The sequence below is a fragment of the Salmo salar genome, chromosome 22 (assembly GCF_965601325.2).
Source record: "Salmo salar chromosome 22, fSalSal1, whole genome shotgun sequence".
NCBI classification, from domain to species: Eukaryota; Metazoa; Chordata; class Actinopteri; order Salmoniformes; family Salmonidae; genus Salmo; species Salmo salar.
Window position 1 is genome coordinate 37,807,027 of NC_138312.1, and position 26,026 is coordinate 37,833,052.

The window sequence follows — 26,026 nt, forward strand, 5'->3', positions numbered from 1 at the left end:
GAGTGGTGTCACACTTTCCACCCTATCCCTAGCAAACACAGCTGATGAAACTAATTGCATTCTAAACTGAAGATCATGATTAGTTGATTATTGGAGTCAGCTGTGTTAGATGGGGGAAAAGTGTGACACCAAACAGGCCCCAGAGGCCGGGGTATTTCTAGGATTTGAAGACATTGGGAGCTTAGCACAAAGCCAGTAGGGGGGTCTGGAGGCAAAGGAATTTTAACAGCTAAATTCATAAGTTTGGTGCACTTTGAGATGAACATTGAGAGATTAGCTCTTTTTCAGGTAACTTGCACTTTCCCACCTGCCACAGCAGACACTGACAGTAGTCAATTACAGTAGCAACTGTGGGTCTCTCTACCCTGGAACACATACATCTACAGTGTATTGCCAAAAACCTCCAGACCACTCAACAACTTAAAACATAGACTCTGACATGTCCAATGAGACAAACTGATTAAAGAATCTAAAGGTTGTTCACACTGCAGGCCTTAAACCTCTTACATCTAGACGTTCCGCTAGCGGAACACCTGCTCCAATATCCAATGATGGGCGTGGCGCGAAATACAAAGTCCTCGAAAATCCGAAAACTTCCATTTTTCAAACATATGACTATTTTACACCATTTTAAAGACAAGACTCTCCTTTATCTAACCACACTGTCCGATTTCAAAAAGGCTTTACAGCGAAAGCAAAACATTAGATTATGTCAGCAGAGTACCCAGCCAGAAATAATCAGACACCCATTTTTCAAGCTAGCATATAATGTCACAAAAAACAAAACCACAGCTAAATGCAGCACTAATTTTTGATGATCTTCATCAGATGACACTCCTAGGACATTATGTTATACAATACATGCATGTTTTGTTCAATCAAGTTCATATTTATATCAAAAAACAGCTTTTTACATTAGCATGTGACGTTCAGAACTAGCATACCCACCGAAACTTCCGGTGAATTTACTAAATTACTCACGATAAACGTTCACAAAAAACATAACAATTATTTTAAGAATTATAGATACAGAACTCCTTTATGCAATCGCTATGTCCGATTTTTCGGTGAAAGCACATTTTGCAATATTCTGAGTAGATAGCTCGCCATCACGGGCTAGCTATTTTGACACCCACCAAGTTTAGCCCTCACCAAACTCAGATTTACTATAAGAAAAATTGGATTACCTTTGCTGTTCTTCGTCAGAATGCACTCCCGGGACTTCTACTTCAATAACAAATGTTGGTTTGGTTCAAAATAATCCATAGTTATATCCAAATAGCGGCGTTTTGTTGTGCGTTCAAGACACTATCCGAAGGGTGACGAAGGGTTACGCGCCCGACGCGTTTCGTGACAAAATAATTCTAAATATTCCATTACCGTACTTCGAAGCATGTCAACCGCTGTTTAAAATAAATTTTTATGCGATTTTTCTCTTAAAAAAGCGATAATATTCCGACCGGGAAACCCTGTTTTCGTTCAAAGACGAAAAAATAAAAACATGGTGTCGGCTCGTGCACGCGCCTCAGTCTCATTGTTCTCAGATCGACCACTATCCAAATGCGCTACTGTTTTTCAGCCTGGGCCTGCAGAGTCATCATTCACCGTTCTGCCGCCTTCTGAGAGCCTATGGGAGCCGTAGGAAGTGTCACGTTACAGCAGAGATCCTCAGTTTTCAATAAAGAGAGTGTAGAAGGCCAAGAAATGGTCAGAGAGGGCACTTCCTGTAAGGAATCTTCTCAGGTTTTGGCCTGCCAAATGAGTTCTGTTATACTCACAGACACCATTCAAACAGTTTTAGAAACTTTGGATCGTTTTCTATCCAAAGCTAATAATTATATGCATATTCTAGTTTCTGGGCAGGAGTAATAATCAGATTAAATCGGGTACGTTTTTTATCCGGCCGTGAAAATACTGCCCCCTATCCATAACAGGTTAATGCTCAAATCAGTTTTGTTTTTCAAATCTGTTTTGATCTACTGACTGTCCAAACAGCAAGTTACAAGTGACCAAATTGGATGTGTGTGTACAGACAGCAGTCATTTGCTGACATGGCTACGCTAGTTGTCATACTAATGACGGGTGTGTGCGCAGTGGTGTAGGCTGATTGGTGGCGGCGCTCGTGCTTCCTATCACTCAGAAGTTATGTAGCAAGCTAAGGTGACAACAATGCCTGCCATGGATGTTTCCCAGTTGCTTTGAATGTTCATGGAAAATCATGGTGTAAGAACACCTAAAGCCTCAAAGGATAAGATGATCCAACTTCCAAAACAAATAATTTTTTGCTAGCCACAGCAGTCAACTAGCTAGCTAGGTAGCTTTCTAGCTTTCTCGCACATTCACTTAACAATTAACAAGCTAGTTAGCTCCCACATGTTCTTGTTAAACTATCAACAGTGTAGCTAGCAAGCAACGAGATATGCCAAATCACAGTCTAAAAACCACTTGAGGACAAATAAATCAGATTTGACCATTCAGACACAAGTCACATGCCCAGGAATCAGATTTGTACAAAGGTGGTATGAAATGTGGCTTGAAATATCAGATTCCATGTGGTTTTGGGCTGTTCAGACTGCAGGAAGAAGAACAGATTTGAATTGGATCTGCAAATACATAGGATTTGAGTCACTTCAAACTGCCAATGGGAACACGGCTTAACAGTCCCGAACTCACTCACTCTCTCTCTCGCACTATGCAATAATTGGAATCCATAGAGCAGCTTTAAGTGACAGTCTACTGTGTGCTCACCCATCTGCCTCTCTCCATTGCTTTCTCTGTGTTGTCTGTTGTGGTCTCTCTTGTCTGTCCTCTTCTGTTGCTGTCTCTTAGTCTTCTATGTTGAAGTCTCTTGTCTATCCTCCATGTCCTGATTATAAAAAGTGTAAAAGTAAACAACTGTTTTAATAGTAATTTTACAGGCTTTTTCACCTCACCTGCAAATTCTTTGTAAACCTTTTTTTTTACTTTTTAACTGTCTCTATGTCACCTGTTATAATTTGTGTAAATAAATACAACTAGACTATAGAGCAGCTTGAAGTGATAGTCTACTGTGTGCTCAAACCCTCTCTGTTCTCTCTCCATCTACCCTCTGTCACTTTCTGTGTCTTGTCTGTTGCTGTCTGTGTCTTGTCTGTTGCCATCTCAGGTTCTTGTTACTGTCTCCTTTGTCTATCCGCTGTTGTCATCTGTCCTCGTCCTTGGCTCATCTGCAAGGTACAGTTGAGGTGCAACATGTCATTAGTTTGTTTTAAAGGGTGACTGCACTTCCTGATTTGGCCTCGTCTTTTTATTTGGTTCATTAAGAAATGCTAGCGCCCATGACTGAATTCAAATGTGAGTTGGTTTCAGGTTGTGGTTTGATGTGGGTGTCTCGTGTGTGTGTTCGCAGGTGGGAAGAGTTAGCCAAATTATTTCAACAATTAGCGTCATCCGGCTGGTGTGTGACCTGACGGACTCTGGATGGCCTATTGCTGGAGCTAGTTAGGGATAATAAACTATATAATGTAAATTAAACAATATTTTCATGTTGCACACATTTTAGTAAACATTAAATGCTTTCACTATTTGTGTATGAATTTCTACAGTTTATAGTTGGTTTGAAGTCATTGAAATTTGGAGCTATTGGAATTTTAACGTATTGTCCCATCTACATTGTATAATTTACAGATGGTCCCTAACGAGTCCTATAGGGATATCCAAAGTCAAACCAAATTTACCACATGCATTATGATCGGGTAGCTTGCAGCTGCACTTCGAATTTATGAAAACTTGTGTGCTGCCAGCTGTGGCCAGAATTGAAACAAACCCAACCTTAATTTACGTTGTGATGCAGTCTAGTCCACAAGTCTCACAAAACTCAGTTTTGGACGAGACTGATCTTATGACCCCCAAAAAAATTTTTTTTACCCCTTATGGTACATTTTCACAGTAGAATAAATGCTTCTGACTCATATCAATGCCACAAAGGCTGTTTTCTAAATGAGAAGTTGTTTTTTAGGGGCAGTTGCTTTTTAAAGTTACTGTATACTGACACGACCAGGGCAACTGGTAACTGTAAAGAAAAAATCAAGTGTCCACATAACAGAGCAACATAACTCCAAATATGACAGATAAGAAGCTACATAACCCCTAGTCTATAAGAATATAAAGAGACATGAGCCAAAACATTTTACCTGTATAATGGAATAAGAACACATTAACCAGGTTTCATCCAACCTTTTTATGCGAGAAAGGTACAAATGTCCCGACAGGGCTGATGGTAACAGCAAATTTGTCAGTAAAGTTTCCAAAGGTCGACAAATCAAAATACGCTAGACAATTACTGTCAACTTTGTGTCTGTAAAATGTATTATGCTAGAAAAAGTTCTGGAAATGCTTTTATATGCAAATATTGATATAATATCCATCATATCGAAGTAAACTTGGAGTCACTCAATGACATGGAGCGTGGTCCTCCCACTACGACTCGGGAAAGCATGCCGTTTATTAGACTACAGATTAAATAAGTTATGGGCTTGATGAGTTTGATGCTCCTTTCCAGTGAATATTGAGGGTCTCATTCTGTTCACATGATGATCCATGCTTGGCTGCCGTTGGATAAATTAAAATTATTTTGCTCTTTTGTCCATAATAACCTCATAATTTAGCCTATACCCGCACTGTATCTGCAAGCTGTTGGCTAGAGAGCACATGCCAATACCAGAGTTGGCACAGTCGCTATATAAACGCACCACTTTTTTGTTCGAAAACCATCAGTAGAGTTGAAAATGAATTTAAACGCAAAGTTATTTTTATGTGCACTACATCATCACCCATAGCATTTTATCCACAACAAATCAATTTGATGGAAACACATCTCTGCTGGGAAAATGTGCATATTGTTTTTATGCTGATTTTAGAATATTTGCATGAAAATCTGTTGCCAATGGTATTTTGGTATTTTATTAGGATCCCCATTAGCTGTTGCAAAAGCAGCAGCTACTCTTCCTGGGGTCCACACAAAACATGAAACATAATACAGAACAGTAGACAAGAACAGCTTAAGGACAGAACTACATACATTTTTTACAAGGCACACGGAGCCTACATATCAATGCATACACACAAACTATCTATGTCAAATAGGGGAGAGGCGTTGTGCTGTGAGGTGTTGCTTTATCTGTTTTTTAAAACCAGGTTTGCTGTTTATTTGAGCAATATGAGATGGAAGGAAGTTCCATGCAATAAGGGCTCTATATAATACTGTACGTTTTCTTGAATTTGTTCTAGATTTGGGGACTATGAACAGACCCCTGGTGGCATGTCTGGTGGGATAAATGTGTGTGTAAGTTGACTATGCAAACAATTTGGGATTTTCCCACATGGGATGGAAACCTAGCTTCTAATTCATTTCATTTTGTCAGTTCTACCAGCTAATGTGTGATTTTTAGATTACATAACATTTGAGGACACAATTTAAGGGCCTATGTACAGGTAACTGACAATAATGGCAATAACACTTGAGTAGATGAGGGATACAAAGTATATTAAAAGAGGTGCTTCCACACAGCTGTGGCTTCTGAGTTAATAAAGCAATTAACATCCCATCATGCTAAGGGTCATGCATAAAAATGCCCAGGTACCCATTATTTTGGTTACCATGGCTAGAAGAAAGCGCAGGGATTTTGAAAGAGGGGTCTCAAAGGAGCTTTAAAGGGTGTGTGTTTGTTTCAGTCACCAGATCTCCACCCAATTGAACACTTAAGGGAGATTCTGGAGTGGCACCTGAGACAGTGTTTTTCCACCACCAACAAAACACCAAATGATGGAATTTCTCATGAAAGAATGGTGCCACATCCCTCCAATAGAGTTCCAGACATTGGTAGAATCTATGTCAAGGCGCTTTGAAGCTGTTCTGGTGGCATGTGACCCAACACCCTTTTTAGACACCATGTTGGTGTTTCCTTTATTTTGGCAGTTACCTATATTTTAAATGTTTTGTTCACCTACAATCTAACCACAAAGCTGGCCATCTTTTCCACTCTCTTTCTGGTTGCCCCCCCCCCCTTCCCTTCTAAGTTAAAGTTTGTTTATTTGTCATATATACATGAGTACACAGTGCAATGAAATGCTAAATTGCAGGTTAACCTCTCGACAATGTAACAACAATAGAACAAGTAAGTAGCTAAGTGAATAGAAAGAATGATACAAAAAAACGAAATGAAATAATTTCCTAGATTTAATAATGACCAGTTATTTTTTAAATTCTTTACAAAGTCAAGCATGAGTCAAGCATGTTTACCTGTAAAATGGAATAGTTTATAAGACCTTGCTGATTCATTTTATTTAGTCAGTTCTACCACCTCAACATTTACCATTTTAAACAGGGTTAGAATATCAAGTTGTACTTTTAAATAACTCTGACTGACACCCAATAGCTTAAGGATGCTGAACACTAATTCTAGCTCATTCGCATTAGCCAACCCTTATGCTGAGGGAGACTAGCAACCCTGCACAAACCTGTGGCTAACTCTGCGGCACTTTGACTTTCTGTATGTTCTGCCCTCTCCACCTCATTGACTGCTGCCTGCTCTTGCTCAACCTGCTTGCTTTTTTTGCCTCTTTCGGAAGAAGTTCTGAATATCCATATTTGCTTTGTGCAATGCTGCAGACTCTGACTGAGTGACAGGCGTTTTGTTGAGTGATGATATTGACGTCTAACCGGTGCTGTAGGGCTGGGGTCAAAGGGATGTGAGCGGTCGCCTGCGTTGTGAAATCTTGACCAATCACAGCAGGCTCCACCTCTCCAGGGGCTTCTTGCAGTGCCCGGTACAGCCTAGCGCAGTATATTATATTGTTTATTTTTGTCATAAAAATGTGTCGCTAAAACATTTGTTTTAAATACTGCATAGCGAAAGTGAGGTGTGGTTATTGAAACTCATATCAGACTGAAATGTAAAAATGTATTTAAAAATGTTAAATAAAAAACATCAAAAGGTTCTGGACTGGACCAAAAACATCTGGGGCTGAAGCCACATCAGACAGTAACTGCTATGTCAACCTGGTTCATTATATAGCCCAGTATCTGGTCTCCTTAGAACTGTCCCTCCCAGGTACGGTATAGAACGAAAACACCATTTCATCCAATGGCATATATCAATTGTCAACTCTAGATACTCCCATCTCAAGCAAACCCCCTCTTGACCCCACTCCTGGACAGGCTTACTGGAGGGAGTGAGCCTCTAGGCCATATACTACCACAGGATAAGTGTGAGATCTAAGAGACCATGGTCCCAGACACTGCCATAAACCTCCCCACAATAAGGAAAAGGAGGGTGTGACTTGCTCACAGACATTGTGGAGACAAGTCATTGGTTCCCCAGTAATCACGCCATCCCTTCACATGGTTTAAGCATAGGTAAAGACACATTCCCATCACGACAAGTCTGACCTCTCCTCTCTCTGGGCCCCAAGTGTCTGAGCCCCAGCTAAGGTAGACATGCAACTGAAAAGACACCAGAGTCCAATGGACACTTTCTAATGACAAGTACCTCAAATAAGCATATTATACTAATAAAACATCTTAATTATCTATGTTACCCAACTAATTCTGATTCGTCCACAACACTGTTGCCAGATAATGACAACATATTTTGCAAAGTCTGTGAGAGCCCAGTGATTTCCCCTAGCGGGTCCGGAACCGAGGCCACCAGCACCAATGACAAACGACCTAATCACTGTCCCAATAAGAGATATCTCTAGGACATGTGCTTATTGGGCCAGTATAGTAAGGCCCTGTCCTGTCCAGAAAAAACCATACCCACTCCTCCCCAGAGTGTTGGGGAGAAGGGAATTACACTAGAAGTGTAACTCCATTTTGCAGTAGCTTGGTGGTAGTTGAACTAAATTCAAATCTTCAGTGTCTTCAGTAGTTTATTACTTTTTTTTGCCATGAAACGGGGTAGCTACTGGAACTACAAACTACTTTTTTTTAGGTGGGCAAGAATTTCTATTTCTTTGGCATCAGACCTGCCTAATTCTCAATTTAAGCATATGTTTTGTGTTTAATAGACTAAATTTCACATTCTGTTAACTTCTAACTCCAGACTGACCTGCAATTTGTAGTCTATGATATTTCAAATTTAGATAGGATAATTTTTCACTAAGTAGTTTGGATGTTGTGAACTACCTTTTCAAAGTAACTTTAGTTAAGTAAACTATACTTTTTCTTGTGGGAAGCTTTAGCGTAGTATAACTTTTTCCAGTGTAAAGTAATTGGTAGCTTGGTAAACTATAGTTTCAGAGTAGTTTCCCCAACACTGCTCACTGGACACTTGTGAAAATGTGAAATAACTTGATAGGTGTAAGGCTGTAAGCAATAGGATGAATGCACTTTGAAGTAAATCTCAGCCTTTTTTTAAAGTACACTCAAGAAACTACTATACTGAACAAAAATATAAACGCAACATGCAGCAATTTCAAAGACTTTACTGAGTGACAGTTCATAGAAGGAAATGTCAATTGAAATAAATAAATTATGCCATAATTTATGGATTTCACATAACTGGGAATACAGACATGCATCGGTCACAGATAACTTAAAAAGGAAGGGGCGTGGATCAGAAAACCAGTCAGTATCTAGTGTGACAACCATTTGCCTAATGCAACCCGGCACATCTCCTTCGCATAGAGTTGATCAGGCTGTTGATTCTGGCCTGTGGAATGTTGTCCCACTCCTCTTCAATGTCTGTGCGAAGTTGCTTGATATTGGCGGGAACTAGAACACGCCGTCGCTCCAAAGCATCCCAAACATGCTCAATTGGTGACATGTCTAATGAGTATGCAGACCACATTTTCCGCTTCCAGGAATTTTGTACAGATCCTTGCGACATGAGGCCGTGCATTATCGTACTAAAACATGAGGTGACGGAGGCGGATGAATGTCACAACAAAGGGCCTCGGGATCTCGTCACGGTATCTCTGTGCATTCAAATTGCTATCGTTAAAATGCAATTGCGATCGTTGTCTGTAGCTTACGCCTGCCCATACCATAACCCCATCGCCACCATCAGCAAACCGCTTGCCCACATGACGCCATATGTGGTCTGAGATTGAGAGGCTGGTTGGACGTACTGTCAAATTCTCTAAAACGACGTTGGAGGCAGCTTATGGCAACAGCTCTGGTGGACATTCCTGCAGTCAGCATGCCAATTGCATGCTCCCTCAAAACTTGAGACATCTGTGGCATTGTGTTGTGTGACAACTGCACATTTTAGATTGGCCTTTTATAGTCTCCGGCACAAGGTGCACCTGTGTAATGACCATGCTGTTGAATCAGCTTCTTGATATGCCACACCTGTCAGGTGGATGGATTATCTTGGCAAAGCAGAAATGCTCACTAACAGGGATGTAAACAAATATTTTATTTCAGCTGATGAAACATGGGACCAACAGTTAACATGTTGCATTTATATTTTTGTTCAGTGTATTTTACACACGTTATTGTTAAAACCATTTGTTGACCATGATCACTAAAGTTAAAGCTTATTGGCTACAAAATCAATTATATCAGGCACTTGGCAATTGCAAGGCAGAAGATGTTTATTATTTTTTATAAAACAAAATATCTATTGTAATGATAAACTATATTGGTCTAGATTTTTGGGGGAAATTTAACATGGGCTGCCCACACAGTTAACTTGCATCTTGAGAAAGAGGGTTTGGTTTGTTAACATCTTGCATGGTTTTGCAATGTTTAAAAGGAGAAGTATACCAATATTGTACAATTCACAGCTGGGAAACACATAAGTGCCAATTCATCCTGACTGTTGAGCAGTCGTTCATAGACTTTAAGGCAGGTAAGTTACAACAGGTTGCCTATTCTTTGTGTATATGATAATATGATGGTTTATAAAATATTTATTCCAGAGACTACTCAATGTGTGTTTGCAGAAATACAGCTGGTGAAAATATGAACCTCCATGTTAATGCTAGTAAATTGGTCATACTAACAATGTCCATGTTAGGAAATGAGTGGAAAGCTTTGGATAAACAGTAAACAATATAGTTCTATTGTGTTATTGTACCTCAGACAAACTTGTGACATTTGAAAGTTTTAGCATAAACATCCTTAAGAGTCTATTGACACACCTGTGCCTCAATCTAAGTACCATAATAAAGACAATTCCCACCAAAATCCATCAGTTTAAGCTAGAGATCTGTTTTTTCATTGGCAATCCACCGCATCTTATGTCGCCTTCCGCAACGGAAGATTGCTGAGCTACAGCTGTGTTTGTCAAACCATGAGGTTTGGCCATCTAATATGACCACTCTATGGGAAGATGAGGATCCCACGAACACGATGGTGATCTCCGTTTTGTTCTATGAACCCCACAAGTGTCACAGGGCTCGTCTGAAGGTAATCCGGTACCAGTAAAAACATTTTTTTTATGGGAGGTAGTTTTGTGCCAACAGAAAAAAGGGGTTAAATATGTGCCCAAAAAACTAAAATATTTCCTGAGCTTTCTTATTTCTCCTAGATATAGTTCAGACACTTCAAAACCTTATGATTTATTTTTGGACTGTCTGTTTTGCCATTTATTTTATACCTACAGGGGTCTTAAAATTCGAAATGATCATGATCATCTTAAACAATTCCATATGTTAGCTTAGTAGAGAGAGAATTATGTTAAATACATGTTACATTTACATTTTAGTCATTTAGCAGACGCTCTTATCCAGAGCGACTTACAGTAGTGAATGCATACATTTCATACAATATTATTATAATTTTTTCCCGTACTGGTCCCCCGTGGGAATCAAACCCACAACCCTGGCGTTGCAAACACCATGCTCTACCAACTGAGCCACACGGGACCAAATACAGTACATCGATGTTGTAATAGTAATTTCCAGGTGAACAAAAAGGAGAGCAGTCATTGATAAGGTCAATGAAAATCAATCCAGTTTAATTACAAGTTGCAACAGGGAGACAACTCCACCACAGAAGCCCTCCCCCCAAAGACTATCAGAGGTTTTTAAATTACATTCAGTTAAACTTTTAACCTTTAATTTCCACATGCCCTTGCAGGAAAACTGTCTCTTTTTGGTGGGCCACCCCATCCCCCTGCATCACTATGTCCAAGTACCTGAGGCATTTCACCACGGTGGGTGACGACCACACAACCCAGTGGCAGGATGAGGAGCTACATGAAGCTAGTGAGGAGCTGGGACCAGCCACAGGACAGATGCCCCAGGGGGAACTCTCCCTCAGAGACTCCCTGAAGATGCTCTACAGCTCCGACAAATTCCAGGTATGGAATATGAGTGGAGTAGGCAATGCTCATACTGTCAATCAAACACAGCTAGTAAATGTTACCTTTGCTCAAATCAAATGTCAACTGTGGATGGGGAATGTGTGCGTGTGTGTGTTTCAGTCTAGGCTGCAAATATGAGACAGTAAATTCTCACATATGCTTGTCAGAAGGTTGGTCTTGTCTGATGAATGTTTGCCTCTGGTTTAGATAGCTGTGGTGTGCCTGGTCATCCTGGATGCCATCTTTGTTCTGGTCGAGCTACTGATCGACCTAACAATCATCGATTTGGAGCATGGACACATTGCCCCTGTGGTGAGTCTAGAGTGCAGTTTCCCAAAGTCGGTCCTGGGGACAACACTACACAGCCCAAAAAAATCTGTGACCCCAAACTTCCTTCAACAACTCTTCTGTCCTTTCCCTCTTCACCAGGTGTTCCACTACCTGAGTCTGGCTCTTCTCACCTTCTTCATGGTGGAGCTGGCTGGGAAGCTCTTTGCTTACCAGCTGGAGTTCTTCCATCACAAGTTTGAGGTGTTTGACGGGCTGGTAGTGATTGTGTCCTTCATCCTGGATGTTGTGTATACAGCCAGTGAAGATGCTTTTGACGCCTCTATGGGCCTCCTGATCCTCCTCAGGCTCTGGAGGGTGGCCAGGATAGTCAACGGTGAGAAATGTGTCACTTTGTTGATGTTCATTAGGCATCAAAGGGAAGAAAATGGACTGAAACAGAAACAAATTTTAAAGCTTTATCCAATGCATGCCCTAATGAACACAACCTTTATGTCACACAGCTAGCTAGGTCACCAATGTTGTAAAATGGGTTTGTGTCCAACATGTCATGTTTTCTCACACCACTCAGGTATCCTGGTGTCTGTGAAGGCAAGGGCCGATCGCAAAGTTCACAAGCTGAAGGAGAGCAATGATAAACTGGTCCAGCAAGTTAGCGAGCTACAAGAGCGCAGCGGCAAGACGGTGAGTTGGCCAGCCTCCGGGAACCCAAACCCCTACCCGCCCAAGACAAGTTTAAAGACATTTACATTTTGGTAATTTAGTACACTCTTATACAGTGTGTCTTACAGTCAGTCAATAGACCCTTTTTCAACACACCCTTCAATCTCTTCACCTCTTTAGGAACAAGAGAACAGTAAACTACGGGCTCTCCTGCGACAGCATGACATTGAGTACTGATGCCGGAAGAGGAACAAGATGCCATTTTTCATTATCTACTTCTAAAGTTTTATTGGAATTGATCAATAAACAAACATTTGGCATGACAATGAATGACAAGGAGTTGGTAATATAGCACAAAGACTGGCACTCAGGCTAGATAGATTCCACATGATTAGGTCAACCTTCCAACCATTATCTGCATATTTAAGCAGATTATAAAAGCTGATCAGACTTCATTGATGTCATATGCCAGTATCTCACTTTGCAATGAGCATACATACGTCTTATTTGATATTTTTAGATATATGTGCTATGCCTTTATTCAGCTAAGCAATGAATTGACAGCTTATATTTTGTACATAAGATCCTGTAATGAATTTGTTGCATCTTGCTGTTTTGCTGAATACCTGTTGCTTGCTATGCAAAGACAATACAAGTATGAATCACTGTGAAAGTATTATTAAAATGTTGCTTTATTGATTTTTTTTTATATATACTCATTTGATCTAAACTACAGTATGTACAAATAAATAAAAGGTTGTTGCTGAGTGCCATCAGAGAACATCAGTTTTTTTTTGCTCTACATTTTGGTCAGTACTAGGTGACTCTAAAGAGAGGCAACATCAATATCCACACTAGCATATCATTAACAATGAAGCAATGTATTGGCCATGCATTCTAAGTGGTATGCTGGTGAGGATATTAAAACATAGTTGCGGTTTCTTGTGTGTGTTTGTGTGTGCAACACCTGCCCACTCTTCCGTCTATCAGTCGTTCACACAAAAGGGAAGAAGAAGTCGTAAGGCAGCTTGGCGTCGATAGTGGGCGAGGCCTTGAAGCCCGGCCGGGCGGCTGCAGACACAGGTACAAAGGTCACAGAGCTGGTGACAGACATGACACGACTGCCTCCAGAGAGTAACGCCTGAGGAAAAGAAAAATGGCAATAAAACATAAGTAGGGTGTTAAATAAAGGTGTCATGGCATTGACCAGAGGTCTGGAAGAAAAACTCTATTGTTCCATCACTTCGCAATATGTTTAAGATGCATAAATGAAGTTACTGTTGAATCAAGGGAATCTAACAGTAGCCTAAAATTTCTAAGGAAAGTCTGCTGTTCCATTACAGGGCATATAATGATCTTGGTAAGTGGACTACATGTATTAAATGTACATTTTGGTCATTTAACAGACACTTCTCCAGAGCGACTTACAGTCAGTAAGTGAGACACTTATCAGTGTAGCCACGATGGGTGCTCTGGTTGCTGTTATACAAATACAAGCTGATAAAGTTACATTTTTGTTAAGCACTTTGTGACAAATGCTTCTATAAAGAGCACTATTCAATCAATATTCAATTGGTTGCATCAAATCCGTTTCTCAATATTTTCTGAATGTGTATGCTTGTTATACTTTACACTGCTGCAAGATCATTTTATTTGAGTAATATACACTACCGTTCAAAAGTTTGGGGTCACTTAGAAATGTCCTTGTTTTCCAAGAAAGCATACATGAAAATAGTTGCAAAATGAATAGGAAATATAGTCAAGACGTTGACAAGGTTATAAATAATGATTTTTTTATTGAAATAATAATTGTGTCCTTCAAATTTTGCTTTCGTCAAAGAATCCTCCATTTGCAGCAATTACAGCCTTGCAGAACTTTGGCATTCTAGTTGTCAATTTGTTGAGGTAATCTGAAGAGATTTAACCCCATGCTTCTTGAAGCACCTCCCACAAGTTTGATTGGCTTGATGGGCACTTTTTACGTACCATATGGTCAAGCTGCTCCCACAACAGCTCAATAGGGTTGAGATCCGGTGACTGTGCTGGCCACTCCATTATAGACAGAATAACAGCTGACTGTTTCTTCCCTAAATAGTTATTCCATAGTTTGGAGCAGTGCTTTGGGTCATTGTCCTGTTGTAGGAGGTAATTGGCTCCAATTAAGCGCAGTCCACAGGGTATGGCATGGCATTTCAAAATGGAGTGATAGTGTTCCTTCTTAAAGATCCCTTTTACCCTGTACAAATCTCCCACTTTACCACCACCAAAGCACCCCCAGACCATCACATTGTCTCCACCATGCTTGACAGATGGTGTCAAGCACTCCTCCAGCATATTTTCATTTTTTCTGCGTATCATGAATGTTCTTTGTGATCCGAACACCTCAAACAATCTTCCTCTGTCCAGTGTCTGTGTTCTTTTCCCCATCTTAATCTTTTATTGGCCAGTCTGAGATATGGCTTTTTCTTTGCAACTCTGCCTAGAAGGCCAGCCGGACTCGTCTCTTCACTGTTGACATTGAAACTGGTGTTTTGCGGGTACGATTTAATGAAGCTGCCAGTTAAGGACTTGTGAGGCATCTGTTTCTCAAGCTAGACACTCTAATGTACTTGTCCTCTTGCTCAGTTGTGCACCGAGGCCTCCCACTCCTCTTTCTATTCTGGTTAGTGACAGTTTGTGCTGTTCTGTGAAGGGAGTAGTACACAGCGTTGTAAAGAGATCTTCAGTTTCTTAGCAATTTCTCGCATGGAATAGCCTTCATTTCTCAGAACAAGAATAGACTGACGAGTTTCAGAAGAAAGTCCTTTGTTTCTGGCCATTATGAGCCTGTAATCGAACCCACAAATGCTGATGGTCCAGATACTCATCTAGTCTAAAGAAGGCCCGTTGAATTGCTTCTTTAATCAGCAAAGGTTTTCAGTTGTGCTAACATAATTGCAAAAGGGCTTTCTAATGATCAATTAGCCTTTTAAAATGATAAACTTGGATTAGCTAACACAACGTACCATTGGAACACAGGAGTGATGGTTGCTGATAATGGGCCTCTGTACGCCTATGTATATTCCATTAAAAAAAAATCTGCAGTTTCCAGCTACAATATTAATTTACAACATTAACAATGTCTTCACTGTATTTCGGATCAATTTGATGTTATTTTAATGGACAAAAAAAATATTTTCTTTTAAAAACAAGGACATTTCTAAGTGACCCCAAACTTTTGAAAGGTAGTGTATATAGGAACAGTCTCCTGAGTAATATACATAGGAACAGTCTCCTGAGTATCTTGAACAATCTAAGAAAATGTGGAAATGGTCAAGGGGTCTGAATACTTTACGAATGCACTGTACTGTATTACTTTTACGATTTGATGCACATGCTACTTCACAATATCATATTGGACCTATACTGTAAAAAGATCTAACCAAAATAGATTTTTAGAGGGTGATAGTGCTTGATGCTGCTGTGAACCATCACAAGTATATCTTTGTTGATGAAGCGGGCTTCAACCTGGCCAAAACACGGCCAACGGGCGACCGTCTCAGTGCCTGGACAACGTGGGGGAAACATCACCATTTGTGCAGATTTCTCTGAAGATGGTGTGGTAGGATGTAGGCCATTACTTGGATCCTACAATCCTGCACACCTCATTGTGCTCCTCAATGAACTTGAGCAGGCCTGTCAAGGTGAAGGGGTCACCTATGTCATTGTGTGTGACAACGTCAGGATCTACCATGCAAAGGTGGTTCAGGCATGTTTCCAGGCCCATTCGTGACCCCATACTCTCCTTTCAAATCAAATCAGTGTAGACATTACTGTGAAATGCTTACTTACAAGCCCTTAACCAACAATGCAATTCAAGAAATAGTTGATAGAATATTTACTTAATAAAATAAAAGTAAAAAATAAATAAAAAAGACGAGAAATGTACATAACAATAACGAGGCTATATACCAAGTCAATGGGCGGCAGGTAGCCTAGTGGTTAGAGAGTTGGACTAGTAACCGAAAGGTTGCAAGATCGAATCCCCGAGCTGACAAGGTAAAATCTGTTGTTCTGCTCCTGAACAAGGCAGTTATAACCCACTGTTCCTAGGCCGTCATTGAAAAGAAGAATTTGTTCTTAACTGAGTTGCCTAGTTAAATAAAGGTAAAACATGTTTTAAATGTGCGGGGTGACAGGATAGTCGAGGTAATTTGTAAAGTGACTATGCATAGATAATAAACAGCAAGTAGCTGCCAACCCTATTGAGGAACTTTTTTCAGCATGGTGGAAAGTGTACGATCAGCATCCCCATAAGCGTGCCACCCTCCTTCTAGCCATGAATGAGTCATGCGACAAAATCAGTGCAGACCAATTTCAAGTTTGGATTCGCCATGGCAAAAGGTTTTTCCCGCGGTGCATAAACAATGATGACATTCACTGTCATGTGGATGAGAATTTGTGACCAAATGATCAAGACAGGCTTGATGAAAATAAGTGCGTGCTAAACAGTTTTATTTTCATTTATTTAATTGTTTCATTAATTTCTTAAATTTGATTACAGACATTACACCTATGTTTTTTGGCATGAATGATTGTAGAGGATGTCTTCATCGGTCACACCTTTGATTGCAAATTGGATAGGTATTATGGAAATGATAGATTTTCTGTAATCTTCAGTACTGTAGCATATCACGTTCAACACTTCTAAGGGTGACTTGAAACACGCATCTTGTATTGTTTGCTATTGGATTAACTGGTAGTTAAAATGACAAAATTGAAAAGATATCATTATGTAGTGTTTTGGTGATTGAACCAATGTTATCATTATATTTCACAAACGTTGTATGAGATCTTCAGTTTCTTGGCAATTTCTCGCATGGAATAGCCTTCATTTCTCAGAACAAGAATAGACTGACGAGTTTCAGAAGAAAGTTCTTTGTTTCTGGACATTTTGAGCCTGTAATCGAACCCACAAATGCTGATGCTCCAGATACTCAACTAGTCTAAAGAAGGCCAGTTTTATTGCTTCTTTAATTAGAACAACAGTTTTCAGCTGTGCTAACATAATTGCAAAATAGTTTTCTAATGATCAATTAGCCTTTTAAAATTATAAACTTGGATTAGCTAACACAATGTGCCATTGGAACACAGGCGTGATGGTTGCTGTTAATGGGCCTCTGTACGCATATATATATCTATGAATATGTAGATATTCCATTAATAATCAGCCGTTTCCAGCTACAATAGTAATTTACAATATTAACAATGTCTACACTGTATTTCTGATAAATTATATGTTATTTTAATGGACAAAAAAATAGCTTTTCTTTCAAAAACAAGGACATTTCTAAGTGACCCCAAACTTTTGAACGGTAGTGTATATTTTGAATCAATGGTTGTGTGGTGAGAGATTTTTACAATCCAAATGAATGCACAATGACAGGTTTTGAATGAAAGACTGGCTGCTTTACAAGTGTGACCAGTTTGGAGTTTTGTACTAAGAGTTGTGAAAATGTACCACATACTTGTGAAAATAGTACCAAAGCAGTTAAACAAACTAAGCCTAGTCCTGGACTAAAAAGCACTTTCATGGAGATTCTCCATTGAGCATACTTTTTTAGTATAGCAGTTGGCCTAATCTGGGAAACTGTCCCAAGTCGCATAATGTTTAAGATGACTCAAGGTTTACCAGGTTGCTGGTGTTGGTGTGAATCACTTCAATGACACTGACAATCTGAGCCTGCGGGTTCACCAGGGATCCATATTGGGTCCATTGCACTTCCAGGTGAAGAGACAGGGGAATGCTGCAACTCTGAGCTTCCTGCTTAGTCCAAGAGAATAGAAACATATAAGGGCTGTTACCAACCATCAATATGGAGTCATTGTTGTTTACACCATTGTGGTTGTTGAGAAACCGGAAAAAGCACTTCTCATAACCAACTATGTCTGTTGGTGGTGGAAATCCTTCAATCAACCATCCCATCTCTGGAAACTTTCAAGATTCAATCCAAATGTCTTATCAATTTCATCTACTGTTTTGTGTCATCGTTGGAGTATGTTTTAATGGTTGTAATGTAATGGTTGTCTCTGTATCCTTAATATATGGTATGACAGGAACATCTACATCACAACATTCAAATAATATTTTCTTCCACCAACATGCAATGAAAATACTTTGCCCAAAGTTTCTCACCGTAGGTTTGGTTTGGTTCCTTATTGGCACCCAGTCCATTGGGTGCTGAGGTGGGGAATTCCCAAAAGAGGCCACATACCGGGGGAAGCTTTGTCCCCTCAATACTCCTAGAACCACTTCTGATACCACTGAGCAGTTAGCAGTCTCATCCAACCTATAGAGAGATAAGAGAAATACAGTATTTCCCTAACCAACCCTTCACCCCTATGCCTTAGTTACTTACAAACAACCAAAGACATTAACATTAGGGGGTGAGGGACAAGAAAAAGTGGCAAGGGATTTGTTTGGGATTGGGCCTTAGGTCCTGTAGAACAGAGCAGTCTTCCTCTCTCACCTCAACGTGCAGCCTGACACCATGTCGACCCCGAACAGGACAGGGGAGCGGTGATGGGGCCCTCTGAGACAGTCTGACAGTTTGGAGCCATGGAGGAGGGTAAAAGCTCCCCTCGAATCAGCACTGTGAACTATTCCAGTGAGCAGGACAGTTAAGGACACAAATACATTATGTGTGACCTCTCGTCAAGTTTGAGAAATACTCAGATATAACTTATAGGTTTCATATACACGTTTTAATATGGGTTCTTCAATATTGAGTCAGTAATAGGGTGCATATTCATATCTCTTAAAAAAAAGCAAAATAGGAAGTTATTTTAAGAAAACCAAAGAACTAGTGAATCAACAGCTCATAGAAAGCTGAAGCATCTGCTCTTCAAAGGGATCCCATGCCACTTTGATCACAACAAATGGATAGTTGATGAAGTGAAAACTAATGAAGAATGTGCCATTTAAGAGGAATTATACCTAACTCACTCTGGCCACTCCAAAAAAGGATATTCTGCTGTTTTGGATCCAGCCAGTAGAGGGAGCCCCACAACATAACCAGGATTCCCACTGGAGGGGAGAGCCACTTGGTCAACATTCTGCTAGCAGAAGACATCAAGGGGAGAGAGGTATTACTGACTGAAGTGATAGTGATTTTGGCTTTCGTTTACATTAAGAGTAAACCACTTTTCTGGGTTGATGCAAAATGCTAAAATATTCTATGGCATAGAACTATGCAAAATGCAAAAAAAACAACATAAATATGGCACCTGGACGAATTCAATTTGAAACTCCTGCTCCATTGGGACCATGTTACGGTCGATTTCGCCAAGGACCAAGGACGCGGTCACATTCACAATGTCTCCAGCCTCACTGTACGTGACCGTGTAACCAACCTGTCAGCAGAGGAAAACAGAATGTCAGAATTTGACATTAGTGATGAGTCTGAATGTTTATGATTAGGACAAGTCTTAAAATCATGCCATGTTTCCTACAATCAAGCAAAGGCAACAAAATAAAGTTCTATTTTACCACAAATTTGGGTTCTCCTCATTCCCACCTACCAGCTCCCTTGGCCATGAGACAGGGTATCTGTCACATTCACCAATGCAAAATAGCATTCCTGCGTACTTGCGAGGGGTTACAAATTGCCTCGCTGCACACGTTTGCATGTTCTTTTTTTACCCAAGTAGGCCGAGCGGCCATCCTGTGTAGCTTGCTTTGTGAGGCTTCAGACTTCACCTGGAGCACCACATTGAAGCACACTACTGAGTCAGGGGCCACAGAGACCAACAGTAGCGGGTCCAGGCTCAAGTCACCAGTGATATTCAGCTGGGTCTGAGTCCCCTCCAAAGATTGCAGAACGATGGAGGTCACCTCCACAGCCACAAATCGCGCATCTTCACTCTTCTTCTGTGAAATAAAAAAGGAATTGGTCTGTTCAGATACAAGTTGGGTTTTAGAGTGGTTTTTCTCTCATTTATGCTGGCCACAACTACAAGTAAAGGACTAGTCAACAACATTATTTGGGTATGAGTTGACAGAACATTAACTTTTACAATTTTGATTTTCATTGGACAGTGACTAAGAGAAATACATTTTGCACTTTCCAAAACATAAAGCTGAACATCAAGGTGAGACCAACTCACAGAGAGGATGCGGGGGTCAGTGTAGCTGTGCATGTTCAGGGCCTGCAGGGTGGTACAGTCCCTCTCCAGGACCAGGCTCCGCATGCATCTATTGCTCTGCTCCCTCAGGAATGCTGAAAATGCATGTCACAAATACAATTTGATGAGAGAGGTTTAGGCTAAAGTGAAGGATGAGGACAAAACTTAAGTGGTGTCGTTACATTGTGACCCACTTCGATTTTGGCCTCTGGTCCCTTCCCCTCAAACATCCTCCTCCTCTTCCATACAAACACAGAACACTCAGCCCTGGTCTGGTTCCATGTTGGTCCCTAGCACTTTTATATTTCCCTGATCGAAAAGGACTAAATAGGTGAAAGCAATGTGAAAAGCTCCATGGCTCAATGTATCAGTATATACAGTTGAAGTCGGAAGCTTACATACACATTTAAACTCAGTTTTTCACAATTCCTGACATTTAATCCTAGTAAAAATGCCCTGTCTTAGGTCAGTTAGGATCACCACTTTATTTTAAGAATGTGAAATGTCAGAATAATAGTAGAAAGAATGATTTATTTCAGCTTTTATTTCTTTCATCACATTTCCTGTGGGTCAGAAGTTTACATACACTCAATTAATATGTGGTAGCATTGCCTTTCAATTGCTTAACTTGGATCAAACGTTTCGGGTAGCCTTCCACAAGCTTGCCACAATAAGTGGGGTGAATTTTGGCCCATTCCTCCTGACAGAGCTGGTGTAACTGAGTCAGGTTTGTAGGCCTCTTTGCTCGCACACACTTTTTCAGTTCTGCTAACAAATTTTCTATAGGATTGAGGTCAGGGCTTTGTGATGGCCACTCCAATACTTTGACTTTGTTGTCTTTAAGCCATTTTGCCACAACTTTGGAAGTATGCTTGGGGTCATTGTCCATTTGGAAGACCCATTTGTGACCAAGCTTTAACTTCCTGACTGATGTCTTGAGATGTTGCTTCAATATATCCACATCATTTTCCTACCTCATGATGCCATCTATTTTGTGAAGTGCACCAGTCCCTCCTGCAGCAAAGCACCCCCACAACATGATGCTGCCACCCTCGTGCTTCACAGTTGGGATGGTGTTTTTCGGGTTGCAAGCCTCCCCCTTTTTCCTCCAAACACAACGATGGTCATTATTGCCAAACAGTTCTATTTTTGTTTCATCAAACCAGAGGACATTTCTCCAAAAAGTACGATCTTTGTCCCCATGTGCAGTTGCAAACCGTAGTCTGGCTTTTTTATGGCGGTTTTGGAGCAGTGGCTTCTTCCTTGCTGAGCGGCCTTTCAGGTTATGTCGATATAGGACTCGTTTTACTATGGATATAGATACTTTTGTACCTGTTTCCTCCAGCATCTTCACAAGGTCCTTTGCTGTTGTTCTGGGATTGATTTGTACTTTTTGCACCAAAGTACGTTCATCTCTAACAGACAGAATGCGTCTCCTTCCTGAGCGGTCTGACGGCTGCGTGGTCCCATGGTCTTTATACTTGCGTACTATTGTTTGTACAGATAAACGTGGTACCTTCAGCCATTTGGAAATTGCTTCCAAGGATGAACCAGACTTGTGGAGGTCTACAATTTATTTTCTGAGGTCTTGGCTGATTTCTTTTGAGTTTCCCATGATGTCAAGCAAAGAGGCACTGAGTTTGAAGGTAGGCCTTGAAATACATCCACAGGTTCACCTCCAATTGACTCAAATGATGTCAATTAGCCTTCTAAAGAAGCTTCTAAAGCCATGACATCATTTTCTGGAATTTTCCAAGCTGTTAAAAGGCACAGTAAACTCAGTGTATGTAAACTTCTGACCCACTGGAATTGTGATACAGTGAATTATAAGTTAAATAATCTGTCTGTAAACAATTGTTGGAAAAATTACTTGTGTCATGCACAAAATAGATGTCTTAAACTATAGTTTGTTAACAAGACATTTGTGGAGTGGTTGAAAAACAAGTTTTAATGACTCCAACCTAAGTGTATGTAAACTTCCAACTTCAACTGTAAGTAGAGCCATCACAGTGCTGCTTCAGCCCCTTCAGATCTTTGAAAAACTAGGGACCTAATTGGGAAGGGGCCAATACTGACAGTGTGGATGTACATGGAGCTGAACAGTCTCTGGTACCTGCAGGGTTCAGGTCAGAGCAGTGGGCCGTAACAGAGGGGGCCGGCAACCGGAAGAATTCCCTTCCTCCGCTTTCTTCCTCCGTTTCTATGACATCTCCGTACTGAAGGGGGGGGGGAAAGAGTTGGAAAGAGAGTGAAGGCGCTAACTGAAGCTAGTGTCAAACTTTGTTCATTGTAGATCCCAAGGATATTGCACTATTAAGTATCTTGTACTATCACCAGAAAACAATCTCGCAACAAAAACACTGTTGATTCTTCTTGATGGACATTGTCAACAGTGTGGGGTTTGAGTGAGTCTCACCAGGTATCCAGGTGAAGTTAGAGGTTCCACTGTAGACGTTGTGGCCCCATTATTGGCAGAACCAAACAAGAACTGCACAAAGTGCTTGTAGAGGCCATCGAAGTTCCCTGCGGAAGGAACCTCAGGTGTGGCGAGGGACAGTCCTGCCTCATCTTCAACACAGATGTACAGTATATAGATAATTGTCACCTTATCATAGACTCATAGATCAATTATGCTTTAAAATGTTTGAAATTCAAGAATTCCACATTCACATTCTTCGAGTGATTACAGGTGTGTTCTTTGTTATTACATGTGTGTATGTCCCTACTTATGTCAGATAATGATCAACTAACATGAATAAACTGCTAGTAAACCAAAGACGTTAAAGAACTAGAGTGGAGGGAGCATAATAATCACGTCATGGATTGTACAGAGTGGCTACAGATATGGAGTTTCAGTATCCCAATTTGCCCAAACATAAAATTATGCGCAAATGCATTATTATAATATTATATTATTATTATAATATATATATTTTTTTTTACATAGCCGAGTGCCCACTCCACTGCCAACATACTTGCCGCCTAGAAAGCTTGGCTACCTAGAGGTGGAATGCAGAAAGACACAGACAGCCAGTCTAATTAGCAATTGAATGTTATTTTTTTAATCATCATTGCAAACATTGGCTAAGCTGTGCAGGAGGCAGACAGGCAGTCAAGTAGTGTTCTTTTTTCAGGAACTACAATATGGCAGCAACTTTAAAGATTGGCCTTCATCATCACACAAAACGCTGAAAATGTAAGGACTGCGTCCTGCTTGTGCAACTGCAATATCCATTACAACAGACAGAGAATGTTGTAGCCTTCATAAAATGTTTTGGAAAGTCGTTCAAATCGCCATAGGGTTTTTATGAGGCAGACATCATCAGGGTTCAAAAGAGGGTGAGTAAAGAGAGAAACATGAAGGGAGGGGGAGTGAGCAGCAGCTACGTTAGAAAAACTAATGTGATCCGGATCCTTAGTTTAAAAAAATGTAAAACTAAAAAAAGTTTCCGAAAGGGCGGGTGGGGGTGAGGCGAGGCTCTGTATCCATAGCCACAGCCTAGATTATATTATATCAAGGCCTATTAAACTTACAGTTAGTTGACTGTATGCAGAAGACGTCTAGGTTAACCTCCTGCTGGACAGACTTCTGCACCTGAGCATAGCCGTCTATAGTTTCACTAATAGTGTAGGTGACCACGTCCTGACCGCAAAGCTTCGGCTCACCACTGGAAAGAACACATAGATTAATTATTACATTGATCATGTCAAACCCCAAGTCATCAGAAAATAAAAGAGGAGTACTAGTGACTTGCCGGACTGTTTTCACTGTACAGCCGGTGAAGAGAGCTAATTCTTGTCTGCAATCTGGGTCACAGCAACAGTTGGGGTCACACTGGTCCTTTAATTGATCGCACGGGCAAATTCTGGAAACTGAGGATAAAGAATGCTAATTTAACTGAGTGACACAGCAACCTAGACAGAGCTCACCTAATGGGTTACACCTAGTCTAATTCCCTGATCCTTACGCGTGTGTTAGTCTCACTAGACAGACGAGTTGCCTACCACAATGTAACCAATGTGCTGTTGCCCCAGTTCTGGGATTTCCAAGACTCATCCCAAATGGCACCCTATTCACAATATAGAGCACTACTTTTGACCAGGGCCCATAGGGTAGTGGACTGTATAAGGAATAGGATGCCATTTGGGATACACCCTACATCTAAGGGACCACATCAATATAATAGTAACCCATAGATAGATAGATAGATAGATAGATAGATAGATAGATAGATAGATAGATAGATAGATAGATAGATAGATAGATAGATAGAGTCCACCTTATGTTAGGCTTGCTATAACATAACGGGGTATAGGCCTACCCACCCTTTTACCCATGTTAAGGGCTTTATTGGACTATACACAAACCACATCACATGTAGATTGCTATGTACCCTTATGTATGGCCCTGTTCAAATACTTTCAAACAAATACATTTCCTTTAAATCTCTCTGATAAGGGTTATTCTGTCTAAAGTAGTGTAGGCCCTACTGCCCTACCAAGCAAAAGAGCAGTAACTGAGCATTTGGTCCAAAATGTGTTATTCCCTTTTTTTCATACATTAAATACATGCTTTATCGTGTGGACAAATATCCTGCCTCCATTGTGTTGTGTATTGGAGAAAATGGGGGGTCATGTTCGCAGTAACTGCAAAAAGTTAAGGTGAAACCAAGGAAAAAGTCAGTAACTGTCATCACACACGTCAGTTACTTACTGCCTTTTACCTTGGTTTCACTGAGCGTTGTGCTGCTGTGTCTACGGTTGACCTTGGTATTGTTTATTGTTCTTCGTTGATACAAGTATCAAACTATATGACAAGGACAGCCACATACAAATAAATATATTAACACAAGTTTGTGTCAAAAACAATCGTCATGGAAACGTATTCCAGTGGGTGTACCAAGCAAGAAGGCAATAACTGCCGTCTAGGGACAAATGTCATGTCAGAAGTCAGGGTCAATATGAATAAAAAATAACCTCATAGTAAGACAACAGACAACCACATCTCAAATGATCTGCCTAGAATTCATTTGGCTGAACAATAAAAAAAACTTTGAAGTCATTTTTCTCAGTTTCACTCTATGAGCAGTTACTGCTCTTTTGCTTGGTGGGGCAGCATAGTACAGGAAGTAGGGTGCAGAGACTTTACATTTTGAGAGACAATCAACCGTCCTTACCATCCGTGACAGGGGGAGGCAGGGAGCCGGAGAGTGGCAGAGGTACTTGAGGAGACATGGACGGTGGCGTAGACTCTGTAGTTGACGGTGTACTAAAACCAGTCCCATCTCTTGTGCTAACCACATTCGATGCAGTTGAAACAATCTCAACGTCTAGAGCGTTGGAATTCTCATAATCCGTGAAATTCTGCTTACCTAACAAATCAATGACCGATTCGTTAGCGCGTGCAAAAGTAGAATTGAAATCGTCCGTTTTTTGTGCTACACTGAACTCAAAAAATGGCCATGTATATAAAGTTATCAGCACCCAAACAAAGACGTCCATCTTTATTATTGATTTCTGGAAGCATTATGTTGCTTAGGGGATCCCAGTTGCATTCTGGGTATTCCAACCCGAATTGTTTCTTGGTTCTGTCTTCAGCCACCAGGGGGACGTGTGCT

The 26,026-nt window shown here is 40.6% G+C and overlaps 2 protein-coding genes across 4 annotated transcripts; one reads left to right on the forward strand and one right to left on the reverse strand.

Annotated features, from left to right (window-relative positions):
• Positions 1–10,920: 10,920 nt before the first annotated feature.
• On the reverse strand, positions 10,921–25,950 carry LOC106583315 (tectonic-1). Of its 3 annotated transcripts, none has more exons than XM_014167366.3 (13): positions 25,586–25,949; positions 24,164–24,281; positions 23,943–24,076; positions 22,825–22,976; positions 22,522–22,624; positions 20,391–20,503; positions 19,984–20,154; positions 19,512–19,637; positions 19,255–19,340; positions 18,755–18,892; positions 18,421–18,574; positions 17,917–18,048; positions 10,921–13,386 (listed from the first exon to the last, which is right to left on the reverse strand). In XM_014167366.3, the coding sequence occupies exons 1-13, from the start codon at positions 25,908–25,910 to the stop codon at positions 13,240–13,242; spliced, it is 1,899 nt and encodes a 632-aa protein (XP_014022841.1). In that variant the 5' UTR covers positions 25,911–25,949; the 3' UTR covers positions 10,921–13,239. The 3 variants fall into 3 exon arrangements, with proteins under 3 accessions (XP_014022841.1, XP_014022840.1, XP_014022842.1); XM_014167365.3 differs by having other exon boundaries at positions 19,255–19,343; XM_014167367.3 differs by lacking the exon at positions 17,917–18,048 and having other exon boundaries at positions 19,255–19,343; positions 25,586–25,950.
• LOC106583317 (voltage-gated hydrogen channel 1) lies at positions 11,075–13,018 on the forward strand. The gene is made up of 5 exons (XM_014167372.3): positions 11,075–11,291; positions 11,502–11,606; positions 11,724–11,958; positions 12,154–12,266; positions 12,426–13,018. Exons 1-5 carry the CDS (start codon positions 11,115–11,117, stop codon positions 12,480–12,482), a joined length of 687 nt encoding a protein of 228 aa, XP_014022847.1. The 5' UTR covers positions 11,075–11,114; the 3' UTR covers positions 12,483–13,018.
• Positions 25,951–26,026: the final 76 nt, after the last annotated feature.

Coding starts and splice junctions, on each gene's coding strand:
- LOC106583317 (XM_014167372.3), top strand. CDS start 11,115: ATGTCCAAGTACCTGAGGCATTTCACCACGGTGGGTGACGACCACACA. Junction 11,292..11,501: donor ACAGCTCCGACAAATTCCAG/GTATGGAATATG, acceptor CCTCTGGTTTAG/ATAGCTGTGGTGTGCCTGGT. Junction 11,959..12,153: donor GGTGGCCAGGATAGTCAACG/GTGAGAAATGTG, acceptor CACACCACTCAG/GTATCCTGGTGTCTGTGAAG.
- LOC106583315 (XM_014167365.3), bottom strand. CDS start 25,910: ATGGACGTCTTTGTTTGGGTGCTGATAACTTTATATACATGGCCATTT. Junction 20,504..22,521: donor CTCTGACCTGAACCCTGCAG/GTACCAGAGACT, acceptor ATGCATTTTCAG/CATTCCTGAGGGAGCAGAGC. Junction 19,638..19,983: donor GCTTCAATGTGGTGCTCCAG/GTGAAGTCTGAA, acceptor CTCTGCTGACAG/GTTGGTTACACGGTCACGTA.